This window comes from Papaver somniferum, chromosome 8 (assembly GCF_003573695.1).
Source record: "Papaver somniferum cultivar HN1 chromosome 8, ASM357369v1, whole genome shotgun sequence".
Lineage (NCBI taxonomy): Eukaryota > Viridiplantae > Streptophyta > Magnoliopsida > Ranunculales > Papaveraceae > Papaver > Papaver somniferum.
This window is the reverse complement of record NC_039365.1, coordinates 51,015,150-51,036,118: the sequence shown is the minus strand read 5'-3', so window position 1 is coordinate 51,036,118 and position 20,969 is coordinate 51,015,150. Positions and strand designations below refer to the sequence as shown.

The 20,969-nt window shown below is 36.2% G+C and overlaps 1 protein-coding gene and 1 pseudogene across 1 annotated transcript; one reads left to right on the top strand and one right to left on the bottom strand.

Annotated features, from left to right (window-relative positions):
- Positions 1-3,223: 3,223 nt before the first annotated feature.
- LOC113306973 (transcription initiation factor TFIID subunit 5-like) lies at positions 3,224-12,445 on the bottom strand. The gene is made up of 19 exons (XM_026555894.1): positions 12,173-12,445; positions 11,107-11,188; positions 10,813-10,891; positions 10,623-10,720; positions 10,474-10,530; positions 9,818-9,905; positions 9,589-9,698; positions 8,451-8,558; positions 7,999-8,150; positions 6,652-6,762; positions 6,491-6,560; positions 6,359-6,398; positions 5,787-5,951; positions 5,593-5,669; positions 4,970-5,086; positions 4,319-4,584; positions 3,809-3,904; positions 3,641-3,716; positions 3,224-3,495 (listed from the first exon to the last, which is right to left on the bottom strand). Exons 1-19 carry the CDS (start codon positions 12,331-12,333, stop codon positions 3,439-3,441), a joined length of 2,010 nt encoding a protein of 669 aa, XP_026411679.1. The 5' UTR covers positions 12,334-12,445; the 3' UTR covers positions 3,224-3,438.
- Positions 12,446-15,837: 3,392 nt separating this feature from the next.
- On the top strand, positions 15,838-19,060 carry LOC113301128 (annotated as a pseudogene).
- Positions 19,061-20,969: the final 1,909 nt, after the last annotated feature.

Below are 20,969 nucleotides of genomic sequence, written 5' to 3'. Positions count from 1 at the left end.
AGCGCAAGATCAAGAAGGCGAGGAAGGCAGCTGATTCAGGTAACCCTTGTCTTTCTCCTGATAACTCTTTTGAAAATATGTACAAGAGTCCAGTTATAGGCCAGGGGAGTAAAAAGGAGTGTGTAAATGCCACTGATGAACTTCATGTTCATCAACATACAACTTGACTATTTTCTTATGTGTATCCTGTCTATGGACCAGTGAGAAGATACACATAACCCTCGAGGAGATATCTTCTTGACAAATGGTATGTGTTGTTTGTATTTTTGCTCCAATTTTTTTTTTTGTCTTAAAAATACCTTCTTAGTATACACTAGCTTTTATTCCTAGAATGACAGTCGAGTCACTTTGTATCAATGATTTCTGTCATTATCTCAAAACTTGTTTACTCATTCAGTTAACCGACCTCGCCTTGGGTCTTAACCATTAATCTGTGCATCTGGTCTGTTACCAAACGTATACACTAGCTTTTATTCCTAGAATGACAGTCGAGTCACTTTGTATCAATGATTTCTGTCATTATCTCAAAACTTGTTTACTCATTCAGTTAACCGACCTCGCCTTGGGTCTTAACCATTAATATGTGCATCCGGTCTGTTACCAAACGTATACAAGAAACCCTAGGTTACTCTTGTGGAATTTTTTTCCCCTTTAAATATGTATTAGGTTTTTGATATACATATATATATACTGGTATGGTATGGTAACACTAAGAGCTCTTCTGGGTTTGATTGAGCAAGTGCACAATATAAGGAAGCAAAAAGGAAGACAACTTTGGTGATATAACCTTTGAACTTGATGATCATCCCATCCCTGTTATTTTCTTTAAAACAATTTATCATGAAAAAGATCTTCTAATCCAGATGTCTGTTCAATTGGTTGGAAATCTTCTTCAAGATTTTGAGGTCACGTGAACATCTAGAGATTGCATCAAAGAACCTAGTCTTTTTGAAGGAAGAGCTAAAGAAAGCAACTGATGAACTCTCCCTTGTTCGTTCCATGGTTGCTGATCTCGTCCGAGTTGTTTTGATTTATTCTGTCTAGTAAAACTTCTTATGAGAATTTATTCTTATTGTTTAAGAAGGATAACTAGGGTTTGGAATAACAATTATTGTGAGCACACATAGCTATTTCCAACGATTTTCATCTTGCGATGTTTTTAGATTTATTGGGCCGACCGAGCGAAGCGAGGGAGGACCTTTATATGGCCACCTTTTTGTAAATAGTAAGTGATCAATTGACACAAAAAGATAAGATTTGGTGTCCAAAATAGATTTCAATCAACAATGAAAAGACTAAAGAGCCCCTCCATGTTTCAATTTCTCAATAAAAACTAGCGTAAATACAAAACAAAATAAATGGTAATCGCGTAAATTTCGTGGGATGAAAAAAAGGACACGGAGGTTGAAAATGTTTTAATTGGTTAGGGGCAGTTTAGGAAAACCCAAGGTAAAGTGACCTAAAGGTTGCAGGATCGAATCCCGACCACCTCCTTCTTTTCTTTTCCTTTTTTATTCTTTTCCCTTCTTCTTTCTTCTTCAGCCATGATTTGGATAGAGGAGATCGAGATGAAGAAAGAAATTGAGCAGAGAAGTTAGGGTTTGTGTCGAAATTGAAGAATCAGAATATGGGTTTCGAAATCATGAATCCTAATCTAAATTTCCGATTCTAGCTCAGAGAAAGAAAGGTGTTGGCTATGAACCCTTGAGTTGGTAAATTCTAGTTGGGATTTGAGAATAATCGAAAGGGGATTTTGGGTGTTCTTGTTTGAGATTGAAGGTACGATTTCAATCTTATTTCTTCCTGCTCCAATCTATTAAAAGTTCATCATATCTTCTTCAATGATTCAATCACTCAATTGCTATCAATTTTATTGTCGAATTAAGTACGAAGAACCTAGGGTTTCCTTAGGTTTTGATTTCAACACTGCTTGAAACTGAAACATGATAGGGAAAAAAAAAAGGATCTGATTTCAACATTGCGTAAAATTGAAACATGATAGGGGTAGAATTTTTATTTGGAATGAGATTAGGTATACTGTAATCTTACAAACCACCATGAATTTTAGATTCCATAAGCAAATTTGTTGGATTGGAATAAGCAACATCATTTCAGAAAATTTCATTTATTGTTTGTTGACACTTGGGTGTGATTATAGCCATTTTTTTATCGAACTAAGCTAGGATGGCTTCTTGAGGATTATATCTCTATGAACAACAATTCCAGCATATTATACAATGTCCCTGTTAGATTTTTGCGATTTGAGATACGTCCGACTTGTGTAACAGTTTGTAATGTTTTGTATAGGTCGGTTTCAGTTGAATCGTTCTGTTTTTCTGACTTAACTTCTATATGCATAAGGTGTCTTTGGCAGTTAGCAAAGATTCAGATGCAGTGGTTGTTGGTGATTCTGGGTTCAGAAAATGGAAGTGCAGTGGCAATGTGGGTGTGTGTCACTGCTACAGAAAATGTTGTTGGTGATTCTGGGTTCCATTTGGTATGGAGATCAGAAGGTTTACGCAGTGATGTGAATGGTTGTGTGTTGGCTCAATGAGCTGTGCAAGGATGGTGCTCTGTAAATGGTTTCAGTTGTAGATGAGATGGACTTGGCTGCTATGTGATGAGCTATGATCTGGTACTCATTTATGCCACAGGAGATAAAGGGAAAAAAATAGCTTTTCGTGCAAAAATGGAGGCCCTTAGGAAACATCGTGATTCAGACAAGAATGAAAATTTTCTCACCAAGGAGGAGCTAGATGAAGCAAACAATATTAAGAATGATGAGATTCGTGCTAATTTCATTAGAAATCCAGCCTCTAGAAAAGATTATTTTAAAGAAAAAAATGAGCTAATGGATAGAGCTTCAACTAAGAAAAAAGTTCAATCTCCTATTGAACTTGTTCCTGATAATTACGCTTCGGATGAAGATGAGTACGATGATATTTATGAAGAGTATGAAGACTCGGAGCTTTTGAAAAAAATTCTTTCGAGTTTACCATCTAAGAGGAGAAACTTTAGAATTGGAAATAAGGGACGCTCGAGAGAAGTAGAATATAGACGTTATTAATTTCCTTGAATTTTCTCTTAATATTATTTAATTTGTGTCAGCTTTTTTTTGGAGCTTTTTGAGTTACCTTTGATTTTTTTTTAACCCCTTTGGTTTATTGGGTGGGGTTGGGTGGGGATATCTACACAATTACAAATGGTACGTTAACACGAGGAGGAAGAAGAAGAAAACGAGGGCAGCTTTCAATATCTAAAGCTCATGTGCAGTTAAACACACAAAGAACGAATATTCAAGGACTGCAAGACAAATCAATACTACTCAGACGAACAAATCACTCAAAAAGTAGCTAGTTAATACTAGTTGACTAACAAAATTCTCCATGATACGTGATTAATGTTTCATGCTCTGACCCGTGATAACCGCAGAAAGTACTATCGTGCGCCTTTTGAGAGAACCCCAGACGCGAATAAAAGATTTCTCCGAGAGAACTGCAAACAATAGCATTAAAATTGTATCATTTAAAAAATATGTAAAATAAAAACCCAAATTACAGAATGAACAGAATATAAGATACTATACTTCAAAAGAAAAAAAAAAGAGTATAAGATACTAGGTCAGACCAGATGTACTTACCCGTAATGAATAAACTGAAGTAGATTTGGTTGGTAGGGTTTTTAACGATCTTAATCTGTTTGTACTTCCTGCTTTGCTGTAGATGACAATGGAAGCTATAAATATATCCATGGACTAAAGTTTGTGAATTTACATAATATATTCAGTTCAAGTCATTTTCTAACTTACTTCTCCTCTGCCCTTGGTATCTTTGTGCTTGCTGTTACATCCCATAACTTTACGGTACAATCGGCAGACCCGGAAGCCAGAAGTGAACCTTCACCACTGAATTTCCAAAGCAGATGGATATCCCAAAGTAATGTTAGAATGTGTTATGCACCTTGTTTGGCATCAAAGATAAGTTCTTAAATAATAAACCTAAAACCAAATATGATGCAATATGCCCCTGCATCAAAATATCATGTAGCCCATTATCCAGTAACACGTCTGGTATTAAAACGAATCTCCAATTGAAGTAGCCGATAGTCGAACAATTAATAAAACACTGATTCCACTTTTTGGACTATTATCAGCACTGCACCTTAACTCCAGCAAACATGTTACCTAGACACCTATGTTTTTCAGTAGTTATTTAACACCTTAGTGGTTGAAACAATGAATTCAAACACAGCTCTAGGATTCTTTTAAAAATACTATGCAAAAGAGATAAGCTGACCACTGAATATTAGAGCCACTCACCTGAAGTCAAGTGCCCACACACATGAGGTATGACCAGTCAGAGGGGTAACACACCGACCGCTTGAAAGATCCCACATCATGATGGTACCGTCTTCGTCACCTGATGCCATATATCTCCCATCAGGCGACATTGCCAAAGATAATATCATACTCCTATGGCCTATAAATATGCGAACACATTCCCCACTTTGCACATCCCACAGTCTAACAGTCTTGTCACTAGAACCAGTTGCTATGTAATTACAATTTGCATGCCACTGCACACACTGATTATAAGATTGATGAAATAATTAGAGAAAATACCTAAAGATTCTTAGAAAGCTATAAAAGAGATGGTGCCAGGAACAAACATTGGCCAACTTGCATAACATGAGACCCATTGCTACGGCATTTGAACCTTTTCAGCTACTATTCTTTTTCCTAATTGTTCTTGTTCAGTAAGTTTTTGCAGATTGTTCCAAAGTGTACCAAGTCCTACTTTTACAAGCTTCAGCTTCTGATTCTACCAAATTACTCCTTACCGAGGATCGCTAAAGGATGTTTTGGGATTATTTTAGAGGAGTTCTTGTAACTAATAATGGTATTAATATAAAATGAGGAAAATTGAATTGTCACTGGCCACTATCATACATCAGAAAATAATCAACTCACATCAACATCAGATAAATGTCCTGCCATTATTCTTAGAGGCTGTATTCTGTCCATAGACCATATCCTAGCCGTCCGATCATGCGAAGAGCTTGCAAAATAATGGCCCACAGGACTAAACTGCAACAAATAACCATGTCATTGGAATTTGAAAGAGATAAACATTGCCAGTTGACACGTCTTGCCTTGAATACAAACAGCAAATTTTGGATAATGTTTCATGCAAGATCTGGAACCAAAAGAGGAAGCATCTAAGAGATAGAGAACTTCTAAGAAGAAAAATAAACCATTTACGCAGCATTTCACACTGAGCCAGTATTTGATATAGAATACAATGGTCCAAATTTCACTAGTTCACTATAGTAGACTTCCAAGTAAGCAAATAAACAAGTTGATGTTTAAGGTCCCTTGCCCACTCAGCCACATGTCAACTTCACATAATCACCCTTTAAACAACTGAAGTAAGCCTTAGGTACAAGGCCAGAATCAGTAGCAATACAATCACTGAACAACAGTGTAGTGGGATTATCCCAGTTACAGAGGTTAGTTTGTGATAGAGCTATTACAAACTAACAGTTTTCAAAACATATTATATTAGGATAAACTGCAGTGAACTGAAATAATACCTGGACATCCCAGACAGGGTAATTATGACCTTTATAGCAAACAAGATTCGCATTCAGCTTCGTGCTCCATAATCGAACTGCAGCACAGCAATGTATTCTAGTTCTTTAGTGCTGTAGGCTTGAGTCTACGAAACTATATGGAACCAATCATGGATGTCAAAATAATTAAAATGGCTTAGAGAAAGAAAACATACTGGTAGAGTCTGAAGATGATGATAAAATAAAATCACCAAGTGGACTAAATGTGGCAGAATATACGGGTCCAGCATGACCTTGAAACAATGTATAAGATCTTTTCCCGTCATCTGTTCCCACCAACTGTTCGGTAGGAGTTGTCCCATTTCCCCTCTGCATAGTAGCTGACACAGGCATTATTTAATATAAGAATTGTGACTACCTTTCTGGAGTTATGCTTGATGTGTGCGACTAGGAAAACGTGAAAAACGACAGTGATCTCATGAGAGGAATGCGCTGTAGTGTCAACCTCCCCAAAGATTTTACTGCATAAGTATTCTAATAAAAATATTTTCCAGAATTAAATGCTCCTTAATAGAATATCTATCAAGGCTACATATATTTGCGGAGATGAATAACAGAAAACCGCTCAACACAAAGGGAAAAAGATTGATAATCTGCGGTAGTTATCTGTATTTTGAACCGCCTGTCAAACAACATCTAATGCAATCATATTTCTAACAGAGTTGATGCCTACTGGACCTACTATAAAGAAAAGCCTAAAATGGTAACTTTGCAGATAACTATTTACCAGCTCCACCTTGTTGCCCAATTTTAGCCATATCCCACACCTGTAAGACAACAAGTGAAGCATAAATGAAACAAATTCATCGGTGGCCGGCGAGTATGAAATAAGCGTGAGTAGGAAGATAAGAAATCGAACCTTCAGTGAGGAGTCTGAGAATCCCCCAGCAACTAATGATCCATCATGAGATATTGATGAACAGTTCAGCCTAATCAGCATTTTGACAGAAATGTCAACAGAGTAACTGATAAGAAGTGCAGTAGATGAGAGCACAATTTATCAAAAAGTTTTCCCATTACCCATTATGTGTGTTTATAAATGTATAAAAGCAAACTGATGGTAGTGCCATGCTACCCAACTGAACACGGTTTCTCAGGTCCTCTAGAATGGAATGTTCTACTTCTATGGGCCTGCAGAAAAAAGTTACACAGATTTCAGATTTTACATAAGGAAACCATTATACCTGGCAGCAGGTTCAAATCCACATATTATGATCACTGGTGATATGAGAATAACTATAGGCAATGAATGAAACAAGAGGACCGAGATCTAGAAGAAGAAAAAAAGTGAAAAGATGAGATAAAGAAAAAGCTGAAGGTATCAGATAATGATGACACCCAAACACCATCCAAACCGCAAAACCTCAATATCTAAAATACAACCAGCACCAATGCTAAATTTGTTGATAAAGTATGATACTGAAGCTAAGTTTCTGACGATACCAAAGTTAATAGACTTTAAGATTGAACGTATTACATGTATAATAGCAAGATAAGAACACAATACTCTTAACTCTCTTTCTTGCATCTTGCAGGAGCTAAATGTAGAAAAATACGAAAAAGAAAGAAGGGATCCTCTGAAACAACACTAAGAGCTGTTTCATTCTCTATACATGTCCATCTCAGATCAGTAAAACATATAGCACAAAATGTTGAGTACTCCACTCAATTTACCAGCTACAGATTTAAGCTTCAAACAGAAGCCTCTACTCATTAAAACATTGCGGTAGGTCCCCCTGATAAATGACTAAGGGCTTTAGAGAACACCTTAGCACCTCAAACACACATAAAAAATATAAGAGTCCACGTAAAAACCATTAGTAAGTATCTTCTTTTATGTTTTTTGAGTTTGAACCTGCTTCATCACACCACAATATTTGTAATCTAGGCATAATTGAACTAAATCTCATGTGCATGGGTGCTTGGTGGCGGACCTCAAAGGACCAGAGATGCAACTATTATTTGCAATCGTGCTGCTTGTACCTTTCTAGTAATCACGGATCCGACAAGCCTAAATTTTTTAATCTCTAGCAAATATAAAAGTGCAGTTCACGCAACTCATATACAAAATAGTCAATGTGCACGGAAACTTGATGCGTCCTAAGTGATGAGAAGGTATTCATGTCAAAACAACAAACCTATTTCATGGTTACCATGAACGTAACAACACTAGCTCAACACATAGCAACTACATTAGATACAATACAAGGAAACTGCACTCGGCGACATACATGATTTATCCAGACTTGATTGACTCAATGATGCCCAGTTCCCAGGAGGAATTTCATGTGAGGTATGCTCTAAATCCAAAAAAGGAAAAAAAAAATACAAACTGAAAAACAATAAAATACGGGTTCTGATAATTACACTACTGGCAAAGTCAGCTCTGCCTTGACTCGCGGTGCTACGGATACAGCATTTGTCTCAGCGCGAGCGCTTTTTCCCGTTGCGCTAACAACCTTGTCCTTTTTCAGTTTCTTAGCCGAAGGACCTTGCTTTCCGCCATCTGTTGATCTCTTCTGCACAGATAATGGTGAAAACATGTTTATGCAGTTGAGCTGCATTGGTTTATATGAAATATGACTCTCTTTTAATAACATAACGAAGGAACCCTTAAGTAACAAATGGCAAATGTTTAAGCTCTTTTTGTATTTAAATGAAAATCATGTAATTAGTTCGTTCAATATCAAAATTAATTAAATTAACAGAAGTACCAAGACACTCGGAAAGCAATTTGGATGCACAACATTCCTATATAATTGACCAAAATGTGCTAAGAAAAAATTAGAAGCTTTAAGTCTTAGAGCAGTTTACATTACCTTGCATTCTTCCAAGTCACCTTCTTTGGTTTCTCCCTCACCTTTTTCAGATTCTGGCATCATCCCCCCTGCTTTTTCCAGATGCTCTTCCAAAGAATCTTCAAGCAACTATGAAATGGAAACACAGGAGCAGATGTGGTCAGTATGACAGTATCTCTTAATTTAACATGCTCAAAGACAAGGAAAAAAGAGAGGAAGATAAGATCAGAGACACCAAAGGCCAATCAGATTGTAATGTAGCGGAAGCAATTTAAAATTTGGATCAAAGATCCTCATCCAAGAAGCTAATAATGGCTTGTGAGATCAACAGATTCACAAAAGCAATTGCATAGCTAAGAAACTAATATGTATAAATCAAATAATGATAGAATGTATTCTCTACAATACCAGGACTTCTTATATATACGCTTCAATAATTCCTAAAGTACTAGGACTAGGGAAAAGAAAATCATCTAAACCAAAGAACAAATCAAAATTAGAAAAAGGAAATCCTAAATTAAGAGACTAACTAGAACTAGGAAAAACATCCTAGCAAGAAACAAAATAGAAAATAGAAAACTTATACTAGTAGAGCTAGGCCAAGTCAGTTGAATGTCCAACATCAGATTGTGTGGTTCTTTATCAACAACAGCCCCTAGACAAGAACAATAAATGTGATATACAAGGAAAAAAGCAGAAGGTTTTAGAGTAATAGAGAACCAGTTAAAGAAAGAAGACCAAAAATTGCTCCAATAACATTTTTTATATTCTTGATTACTTTTTTGAACTAGCAAGAGATAACTTCCCAGTGAGCATTAAGCCACCTTTTATAACTCTGTGGTACCCGTCTTACAGGCGCACTGAATTGTAACCATACATCAAAGTCTAACATAAGGACAATAAGGTCAGAAAAAATCGATCATCACTCCTAGATCATATATAATTTCCATTTCTTTACATGTTGTCTTTCTTCATTTCAAAAATATAGAAACAGTCCTAGATTGTCATTAGCCTCATCCAGCTGCTACAAATGTAACATTTATTTGCATGAACTACATAAAAGAAAGTATTTAGTTCGACAAATACAAGGTCAATTTACAAAGCTGCACCCAAGTTCATAATGAAAAGCAAAATCATTTTTGTAGGTTAAGTGTCTCACTCCCCAATGTATTTCTTTCTCATTTATCTGTTTGGCTGTATCCTGGCTGATTCCAATTAGAGTTACTACCTCCGTTTCATCAGATATCGAGCTTGGCTGTCCAGGAGAAACTGCCAAATGACCATGAATTAAGTATTGGCATGAAAGTGAAGCATCTCCAAATTGACCAAGGATATGTCAAAATTAACACATTACAAAATCAATTCAATAGCAGTAAGAAGAGTGGTACCTTCGAAAGTTATATGCTCATTGACTATTCCAAACATTTTTGAGGACTGGGGTTTCTGCAGATATTGCACCAGCAGCTCATGCGAGTACTATTCAGAAGAAATAAACTGTCAGGAGTGACCATTATTTAGTGACACAAAGATCAGCTACTCGAATAATAAAGATGGAAGGATTGATCAGACTTCAGCACTATGTCATAATAATATAATACTTTTTCTCGACACTTCAATTAGCAAAAATAGCTTAAGGGTGTTATAACCTAATATTTACCTAAAATTACCACAAATGGATTAGGTAAGATGTTTGTTTTAGAGATGGGCAGTCATTGTGTGCTTGATTTACAGGCTTATGCACAACATATTCGACTCTAGGCAATGTGGATATCCACAATGCTGATATCTTAATCACATTTCACTTCAGCACAAATCCAGGAACTCATTGCGTGCAAAGATGACTTATTGCTCGGCAACTAGATGCAACATACATTATTTGTTGACTAGCAATTGGTTGTATCTGACTACAAGTAAAATGATTTTTAGTAAATGAAGGGATTACAAGCACCGATTATATAGTTTTACAATTTATTGCATCAGAAAGAAATTGGACAGATATCTTTGGCTGTAAAAGAAGAAAATCAGAAGAGCCGTAAGGAACAACCTGACATAACTTAATCTTCACTTTGCTCTGCCTAAGAGAATGAGCAAATTCCATTTCCTGCATGAATATGTAAATAGATTTGATAAAGATTTAATTGCTCACTACATGCAGAAACAGGTACAATATTATGAAGAGCAATAGTGATAGACCTCCAGATGTGAGGGAGAAAGAACGCCTTCCAGCTTTTGAAGATCCCTCAAGTGCATCATCTCATGGTCTTCGCGGTAGCTGCTAAAAAAAGTTCTAGCTGATCCAGATACATCAAAAATGAACATTAAACACAGCTAATTAGTGAAAGTTGTTTGGTACACTCAAGAAAGCCAACCAATTCAAGCATACCTTCCTGTGTATGTCCTTTTGCCACAAGATCCATAAAACAATGGATAAATACTGGATAAAGCACTCGCAGCAATTCATGCTGCAGGATTCAACAGTTAGCATAAGTTGATTTGTGAGAGCATTTAATTACAGCTAAATTTTGGACCAGAGGCAATAGTCATAAGCAGGACACCATCACGGCAAGGTCTTTCAACTTTCTCAAAATCAACCATGGAATTGTGGTGCCTATAATTTTTCACCGTAAAAATTTGAAATTGTCTACCAAACATCAAAATAACTAACCTAAGTCATTACCTTGTAAAGATCTAATGAACCGTATGTCCATGACCTTAACTTGCTGTAGCCGTCCTGGTACCTTGCAGGATCGTTCTCCGACCTGATAAACAGGAATGACGAAAGGAAAGTTAAGGAAGCATTACGATTATGACAATGACAAATTACTTCAACAAATTAGAGTGATTAACGTAACTCTGACTTGACACCATTAGGAATCAACCATATAATATTAATCTTATTTGTCAGGCTGTGAGGATGTTACAGCACAGCATACATAAGTCAAAAGCAAAAAAAGCACGAGAAGAAACACTATTAGAGACGTACATTAAAATCCAGGGTACTACATCTGGCTGAAGCAATGATTTAGTTTCTATCTTGTAGAGAAGTTACTTCTGCTCAACTTTCAGAACAGTTACTTCTATTGTCCCCTCACTACCTTAACACCACTAACTACACTCCACTCAATCTCATGGCCTCCTCGCCATCACAAAAATTACCCATAACACCACCACTTGAATGTTGAACCTTTCGATTGCCACCACATTAGTCACTACCATAGAAGCCAGTACCTCACCCTAGTGATATTTGTTTTGATCACATTGCACTGCCATCCACGTTTATACCCTGATAAGCTATATATGAATAAAAAAACATTGACTTCTCCTCACTACTTCCTGTTGCCATATACTTGAGAAGCTACACTGGATTCCATAATGTTTTCAAAACCAATATACTTACTATATTACCGAACAAAGTTTATCACTTAGTTCACTGTCTAGATGCATAATACATTTTCCTCTGCCATACTCAGAAGACACGAAATAGAGAAAAATGTAGGTCAATGTAATACTCGTAGATTCTTAATTTTTACAACCCATCTAACTTATCTAAGACTAAGATGTCAGCTTTTTGGCATTGTGCTCGTCATAAATTTGAAACAGAAAAGAAAAACCCTTAACATCAATTTATCGACGCAATAACTAGAACCCTAGTCAATCATTCATGAGCTACAAAACTACTAGATATTGTTAAAAAAAATAAAAAAAATATGTGTAATTAAGGAGCGAGAGAGAAGATTACTTACTCAGAGAAGGAGAGAAGTTGTTTGGAAACATCAGGATCAGTATGTGAAACATTAGAAGAAGAACTCTTGCTTTGTTCTTCTTTCAATGCTAGTGCCGTCTGTTTAAAACCCTTTTTTTTCAAATATGCCATTACCGCTTTCTCTATATCTTCGTCTTCCATTGTCTCTCACACAGTAACCTAATTGAAGAGTTCAGACCTAACTTGAGTTCAAACACAAACACACTGAGAAAGATCTCTACAAGTTTCTACTTCGTTCCCAGGTAGGGATGGCAATTTGCCCCACCCAAACCCATCCCCGTGGGTACCCGCCTTTATTGGGTAGGGTTTTACCCGTACAAACGGGGTTGGGGTTGGATATGGGTAATACCCGAAATTAGTGAAGCGGGGATGGGGCGGGATGGGATTCTAGGTCCCCGCCCCGTACGTTCGCATTTTAGGATTTTATATTTTTATTAATTATTTATATTATATTTAAATTAAGATATTATATTATATTATATTATAAAAGAAAAAGATAAAAGTATAAGAGATCATTAATTATTTATATTGTATTTAAACTAAGAAATTATATTATAAAAAAAAAGGTAAAAATATAAGATATCATTAATTATTTATATTATATTTAAACTAAAAAATTATATTATATTATATTATAAAAGAAAACGTAAAAGTATAAGATATCATTAATTATTTATATTATATTTAAACTAAGAAATTATATTATATTATATTATTTAATTATTGTATTGATTATATTATATTATTTAAGCTTTCTTTATTATATATATATTATATTATTTTATGTGTATATTACACAGTGATCCCAAAATGACAATTATATCCACACCAGGTGAATCCGAATAGTCTGAACACCATGTCGAGAAAATTCCAAGTTCTCCAATGGATGATGACCATGGTGAAACTGCCGAGGCAAACATTACAGATGATTGTGATAATGTCGAAGGTGAAATTGCTATAGTTTCAGGGAAGAAAAGATCCATAGTGTGGAACCACTTTGAAAAAGAAAAAGATAAAATGGGAAGACAAAGCAGTTTGCAAATATTGTCATAAACCATTAGGAGGAAAAAGCACAAATGAGACTAAGCATCTACACGCACACATGAAAAGATGTCCTCGACGTAAACAGCAAGACATAAGACAATCAATAATCACTCCGAGTAAAAAAAGTGACGGAAGAAGTCATCTTAACACGTACAGTTTTGATCAATCGTTCGCTAGGAAGGAACTTGCTTATATGATAATCATACACGAGTATCCGCTTTCCATCGTTGAACATGCCGGATTTAGATGATATTCAAACGCGCTTCAACCGTTGTTTAAGGTGGTATCTCGGAGCACAATTAAAAGGGATATCCTTAAAATCTATGATGAAGAAAAAACTAAAACAATGGAGGTGCTACAAAAACATCAAGGTAAAATTGCGTTGATTACTGATATGTGGACTAGTAAGCAAAAGAAAGGATACATGGTTATTACGGCTCATTTCATCGATGAATCGTGGATCTTGCAAATCTGAATTATCAGGTACGCGTATTCATTTAATGATTTCAGGCATTGGATATGCACGTCATAAATGAAAAATCACTACCATTAATTTTGTTACTGATTAATTACTAGTTGCTACGTAGTACGGTCTAATCAACCATCTGAATTTTATTTTGTATTAGGTTTATGTATGTGCCATGTCCGCACACGGCTGAAGTCCTGTCAGCCGCATTGATGGAGTGTCTGCTAGACTGGAATATCGATGGTAAAGTATCCACTCTTACTGTAGATAATTGTTCCACTAATGATCTTATGATCCAACTTCTCCTAGAAAAATTATCAAGTAACTTACTGTCGGGTGGAGATATTTTTCATATGCGTTGTTGTGCACACATATTAGCTCTTATAGTCAAGAAAGGATTAGAGGGGATCAAAGGAGCAATCGAATTGATTCGTAATAGTGTTGCTTACTGGAAAGCAACACCAAAACGAGTTGAGAAATTTGAAAAGGCCGCCCGTCAACTACATATTTAGAGTATAAATAAGTTAGTTCTTGATTGTGAGACAAGATGGAACTCAACATACCTGATGCTTAATACTGCTATTAAGTATCAGAAGGTTTTTTCTCGACTAAAGCAACGTGAGCCACAGTATGATTGTTTGCCAGATGATGAAGATTGGTTGTTGGCAGAGGAAATGTGCGACAAACTTAAGATATTTTATACCTTCACATAGAAGTTTTCCGGAGTAAAATATCCTACCACCAACCTTTTCTTTCCAAGTTTTTGTGATATTAGATTGTCATTAAATGAGTGGAAAAATTCTAAAGTTGGTGTGATTAAGGAAATGGCATATGAAATGATAGAGAAGTTTGAAGAGTATTGGTTTGTGATCAATGGAGTAATGGCCGTAGCAATTATGTTAGATCCAAGGTTTAAGATGAAATTTATTGAGTTTTATTTTCCACAAATTTATGGTCAAGCTTTTTCAAAAATCGAAATTGATCGAGTACGCGATTTATGCGTTGATTTGGCGACGGAGTATGAACTGAAAGTAAAATTTGCTGAAACATCTGTTAGCCAAAATGATTTGTCTTTCACTTCAGAGATGCATAGTTTTAACGATGAAGTAGATCCTTTGGAAAAGTTTGATATGTTTGTCTCTAATACTGCTCCTACTAGTACTGTTAAGTCAGAATTAATCAATTACTTAGAAGAAGATCTTTTACCTAGGATTGGTAATTTTGACATACTAGCATGGTGGAAGACAAATGGGATTAAATATCCAGTCTTGCAGTGTATGGTTAGAGATAATTTAGCGATTCCAGTTTCAACGGTAGCTTCCGAATCAGCTTTTAGTACCGTAGGTAGATTTGTGAGTGTCCAACGTAATAGACTTCATCCAAAAACGTTGGAAGCTTTGATGTGCGCTCAAGACTGGCTATGGGATATGCTGAATGGTAATGAAATTCTCTTTTTATTGAAATGTTTTTTTTTACGTTTAATACATCATTATGGTTATATGATACACTTTCTTATTTTGGCTAGGTGGATCAAAATTCGATGGTGAAACATTTTGGGAAGAAACTGAAGCAGACGATGAGGTGATCAACATGGAGGAAGATACTTGATAAGAAATAATTAAGAACTAAAATGAGTGATGCTCGTTTATAGACATTTGTTTTTCTTTGCTTGTTTTACGATGAATTTATGAGTTTGAAATTTTAAATTATTATTATTATTGGTTGAACTTAGATATTGATTATTAAATTAACTCATCATATTTGAGCTTAATGTTATGGGTAATCCGTAAAAAACCCGTTCTGTACGGGTATTTTCCATACCCGCCCCGTCCCAGATCAAGCAGATAATGGGAAGGATGTGGGTTTCTTTTTTTTTTGAACGGGGCAGTGACTGGGATACAAGGTCCCCGCCCCATGACCATCCCTATTCCCAGGAGAGTCTTGAGGAGAACAAAGAAGCAAAGAAATTTACCTCTTCTTATAATGATGATGACCGACTGACATAGGACGGTGAGAGTCGTATAAATAGAAAAAGACCTTACTTACCCCTGAAAAATACAATATTTTCTGATATTGTCCAAAATATAACCTTACCTTCTTCCCCTTTCTCTCTATCATTTATTTCTTTACTTACTTCTTCAGTTCTCCACTCAATTGCGTGCTCACCTCTACTCGATCTGGTTGCTGCTTCCGGGCGTTAAAAGAAAAGGTCTGACCTCTCTCTCTCTTACCATACCCCAGGGATTTTGTTGCTTGCTTTAATTTTCTTTCTTTGGCTTCAACTTAATGAGATAGCTAATGTGCATAATCTTTATGTTGGTTTTAAAATTTAATTTCCTTGAGATTAATGATAATGTTGATATCCAATCATAATTGATGGAATATTACAAATCTTTGTAGACTACACAAACCTTTTTAAACAATTTGGATCTTGTGGTAAGACTTTCTATAATGAATGTTTGAATCTTTGATCACATTCTCCAAATACACCTTTTAAGTTCGAGCTTGGGATGTAGAAGAGGATATCAGAAGCAACTTGGTTATTAAGGGACAGCTCTGATGATGTTCATGTCTATCTATTCTGTGCATCTTCATCTAGCATTGGTTTGGTCCATATGATAATGTCTACTTTACTGTCTTTTTTTCCTTTTTTTTCGTTTCTTGAAGAACTACTACTAGCCTTATTATTTCCCGTCCTACTCCCAAAATCTCAATTCTTAATCTGCTTAGTATAAATTCTTGGTCTATGTATGCTTATTGATGGATGGTTATGAATTTGGGGTAGAGTAGAGTCAGTCATCAAACCAAAGAATGTTTATAATATTGGAATCCTTAGATTTTGGTTCAGCTGCATTTTAAATTTGCCATACTGGAAGTGTTTGTGGATGGTAAATGCTTGGGTTTTGGCTTAGAACACTTCCATTTATTATTATGTGTCTTTTTCTATACGAAATTTGATAAGTACGTGATAGCAGCAGTCTACTATTTTCTCTACCTTTCTATATAGTTTTATTCGTATAGTTTCTGTTACATTCTAATTCTTGATTTGTTTCCTATTTATATCCTATATGGATACATCCTGATTCGTTTTATTTATATATACGTAGTTCTTGTTTTTCTTTATTTCGGAGTTTTTGGTGTTGATATTTGCCTAATTGTGTTGTAGGTTGTTGATGCCAGTTAGATAGTAGTTTAGGCAGATTCGAGAATGAATACCAAGGTTGCCATGTTGTCATATGCTATTCTATATTTCTGCTGTTACTGTCTTTGGAAAATGTTTTCCGGGAAGTGCAAAGTAAAATGCTAAGCTGTTCACATTTTTCATTTGTAGGACTTCTGCTAGTATTAGGTATTTCCGCATAAGGATTTTATAGTTGCTGTTTGTTACTGTTATGCATCACTACTGATGTATACATAAACATAACACAGATACACAAAAGCACACACAAACACAGGAGGAATAGGAGATGTGTGAAGTGTGAACCTAGGATACCTTATCTTATGTATATCCTAAAGGTTACCATGTCATAAAACTCCCAAGTCCATCAAATCATTTGATTCTACTCTCTGAAGGGTTGATTGGAGCCAGCTCTGCCTCTGGTCATTGACCAATTTTTAACACCACCAGAAAGCAGAATATATATTTTCATGAATGAAAGTAGAAGACTTATTTGCAAATATTTAGTTTGAAAACTATGTAGCCAAGGTTGGTGGCCCAGCAACCATAGGAACTACTGCCATGCTATCTCTGCTACTGGTTATCGACCAGTTTTTGATACGGTAGAAAACAAAAAATATATTTTCCACGGGAGGAAGTACGATGGAAATCTGAAGACAACAGATTTGCTGGCCAGCTAGGTCTACAACGAGGAGATAATACTTGCGCAGTTGGATCTTAGGTCATTCTTATAGGGTGCTGGTCACTTTAGGATCACCCCTTTAGTATATATGATCATTTGATCCAATCATATATATTTTATTTTCTAGTGCAGTAGAATTCTCGTGGCTAGTGGTGCATTTAAGAAATAGTTTCATGAGCTCTTATACTCATACATAGATATGTGACCCCAAGAGAGTCGGTAGGGGTATACTTACATGATAATTGATACTCTATTAGAGGATTAGGACCCAACAGTAGCTATTCATACTCTATATCTTAGTTTCTTTTTGATCTTTTGTCTTCCATTATTTATTTTGCACTCTAGCATCATGATTCATGAATAGTCAATAGTATTTGCTAACTAGTGCTAAATTCTTATGGTGATGCCTTATGTTAATCGTACAGCGGTGTGCTTGTTTCAACTTTATCTGTATAAATTGCGTTTCCTAGCAACTTATGCCAAAAGTATCGGATCACAATTGGCAGGGAGGGGTAGAGTATCCTGCATCATTGATTTTCACTTGAGATTATAAATTTTAATATGAATATATGCATGACTGAAAGATAACTGTCTGTCTCTCTCCCTACAGGCCCTACAGGGTTATGCCAATATTGGCCTCCCTACCAAAAACTTTCTTCTTTTCGCTTCAATCTGGGCCATCAATGGCGCACTTTAACACCTGTATTAGCTCCACAATCACGGCGCAAAAGAAGGCAAGGCTGCGCGGAGTGGTGTTTGACATGGATGGTACACTCACAGTTCCTGTCATAGATTTTGCTGCAATGTACAAAGCAGTTTTGGGTGAAGAAGAATACAAAATTATCAGATCAAAGAATCCTTCTGGGATAGATATCTTACACCACATCGAGACATTGAGCCCTAATAAACAGACTAAAGCCTATCAAATCATCGCAGATTTCGAACGTCAGGGTCTTGATCGGCTCCAGATTATGCCTGGTGCAAAAGAACTTTGTAGCCATCTTGATTCGAAGCAAGTCAGGAGGGGTTTAATAACATGAAATGTCAAAGAGGCTGTTGACTTGTTTCATTTGCGGTTTGGGGTTACGTTCTTTCCTGCACTAAGTCGGGAATTCCGGCCATATAAACCAGATCCGCCCCACTGCTACATATCTGCTCAACTTGGGATATTCATCCTAATGAAGTAATTATGGTTGGCGATAGCCTTAAGGATGACATTGCTTGTGGAAGCCGAGCAGGAGCGTTTACATGCTTGCTTGATGAAACGGGTAGATATACGCCTGCTGATTTTGCGGCTGTTGATCACAAGCCAGATTTCAAGGTATCCTCTTTGGATGAAGTTTATACGCTGTTAGATACCAACTTTGAACTGAGTCCATAATCCCACCAATCGATGCTTCAAGGATGAAAAGGTAGGTGGGATATGATATGGTTTGGATACTTTAGTAATATTCTATGACTGTATAGATATCTCAGCTTTAAGGGTTCCTTTTCTTTTCTCTTTTTTTTTTTTTTTTTGCCTTTATTTGCCTCGTTTAATTGGGGGGCCTAAAAACGATTAGGAGCCCTGCACTACAGGACAAAAAGATCATGAAATAGTAAATATGGGTTATCCATTATCCCATTTTTTTTGAAATGGCTAAACTACCCCTAAATGATTAGTGTTAGTGATTGGATAAGTTAAGTTAATTAGTTTGTTTAAGTCAAAATCAGATTTAAGAGTTAAAATTTAGGGGGGGGGGGGGAAGAAGAGGAGTTTTTGTGGGAAAAATTAGGGTTTTTAGAAATGAGTGATTGTAGTGGAGGAAATGATGTTGGTGAAGCTTCAAATAACAACCATGATTGTGTTGAAGGTGAGATTGTCTCAACTAATCCTATGGATTGGATGTTTGATGAAGAGATGTTAATAGAGGAAGCCATGAATATTGGTGCAAATGAAGATCTCATTGCTCAAAATGAAGGAACCAACCCTCAAAATGAGGAATCCCAAGCTCAAAATAATCAGGTAAACATCTTATACCCTTCGATTTGTGTGTTTGTTGCTCCAAGTGGTCAAATAATCCCCACTATGGAATAACTCAGTGTAAGGGTCGTCAGAGTCGGGGGGTGTATACCCAAACGACTCTGTGAGGTCGTCAATATATTGACACTACTAATAACGACTCAAACCTGCAACTTTTCCAGGTTATGAAAAATCGTTAGGGTAGTGTGATACAGATTGATGACCCTTTTTAGCTAGATCACCCAGAGTCGTTATGTTTTTTGGTTAACACAGGAACGACCCTAAAACAAAAACTCCCTGTAAAATGTAACACTTAGGGTCGTCATATTTGTAGTCATACGAAATGAAGATCTTAGCTAGCCATCGCAAATGTTATGAAGGGTCGTTAGGTGTCGTAGTAATATGGTGTAACGACTCTTCCACTGGATTTTCATTATTTTTGATTTCATAGAATCATTTTATTGAATCGTAAAAGGCATACATCTTGCATAGCGTTGCGTTTAAGGAAATGAAATACAATAGATAATAACGGTGCACTTATACATTTAACCATAAATGGCGTAATTATACATAGTGCCTTCCAAGATAAAGTAGCAATGGTCGAACTCAAACTTTTTCCCACGAAGCACCTCATATCGCGCATACGCCTTCCCCAATGACGAATCCGACGAATCATTATCGGGGTCTCTTGGTTCGTCGATGGACAAGGGTACCTCGTTCGGCTTTTTCCCTCGGAATGGACTGGTATTCAGGTATCTGGTGTGTCAGGGAGGTTTGGAAGGAGGAGTGGGCATGTGTTTCTTGTCTTTCTTTTTACTACAATGGTAACACACACAAAAAAGAACAAATCAGTTGACTATTTCATGCTATCAGAACAAGGGTCGTCACCTTATTCTTTAAAACAGAAACGACTCTAATAGAAAGCATGACGACACTAACAAATAATGTGACGACCCTATCAATATTTTGGACAGTGAGTATTTCTGTTTTGCAACTAGGGTCGTCAACTAAGAGTAACGACTCTAATCCAAACCATAAGAGTTCAATGACGACTCGAATATATATATTGACGACACTTCCAGTTTTTAAGACAGGGAGATTGTTCTTAGCAGAATTAGGGTCGTCAATAGATTCGATTACAGAGGTAACGACTCAAATCTAGGGCAAAAAATTATAGTAGCAGAATTAGGGTCGTTAACTTAAACATCATATAGCTTAACGATTTTTCATAGAGTTAACATGCATATGAAGAATCGTTAGGGTTTAAGAAAATACAGAGTAACGACCCACTCGCTGTAACTGAAAAAAATCGGTTCTAACCTCAATTTCACAATCAAGACTCAAGAAAAAATTAAAACAAAGGAGGGTGTTAGTTCACTTACTTTCTAATCGGCGCCATTTCTTC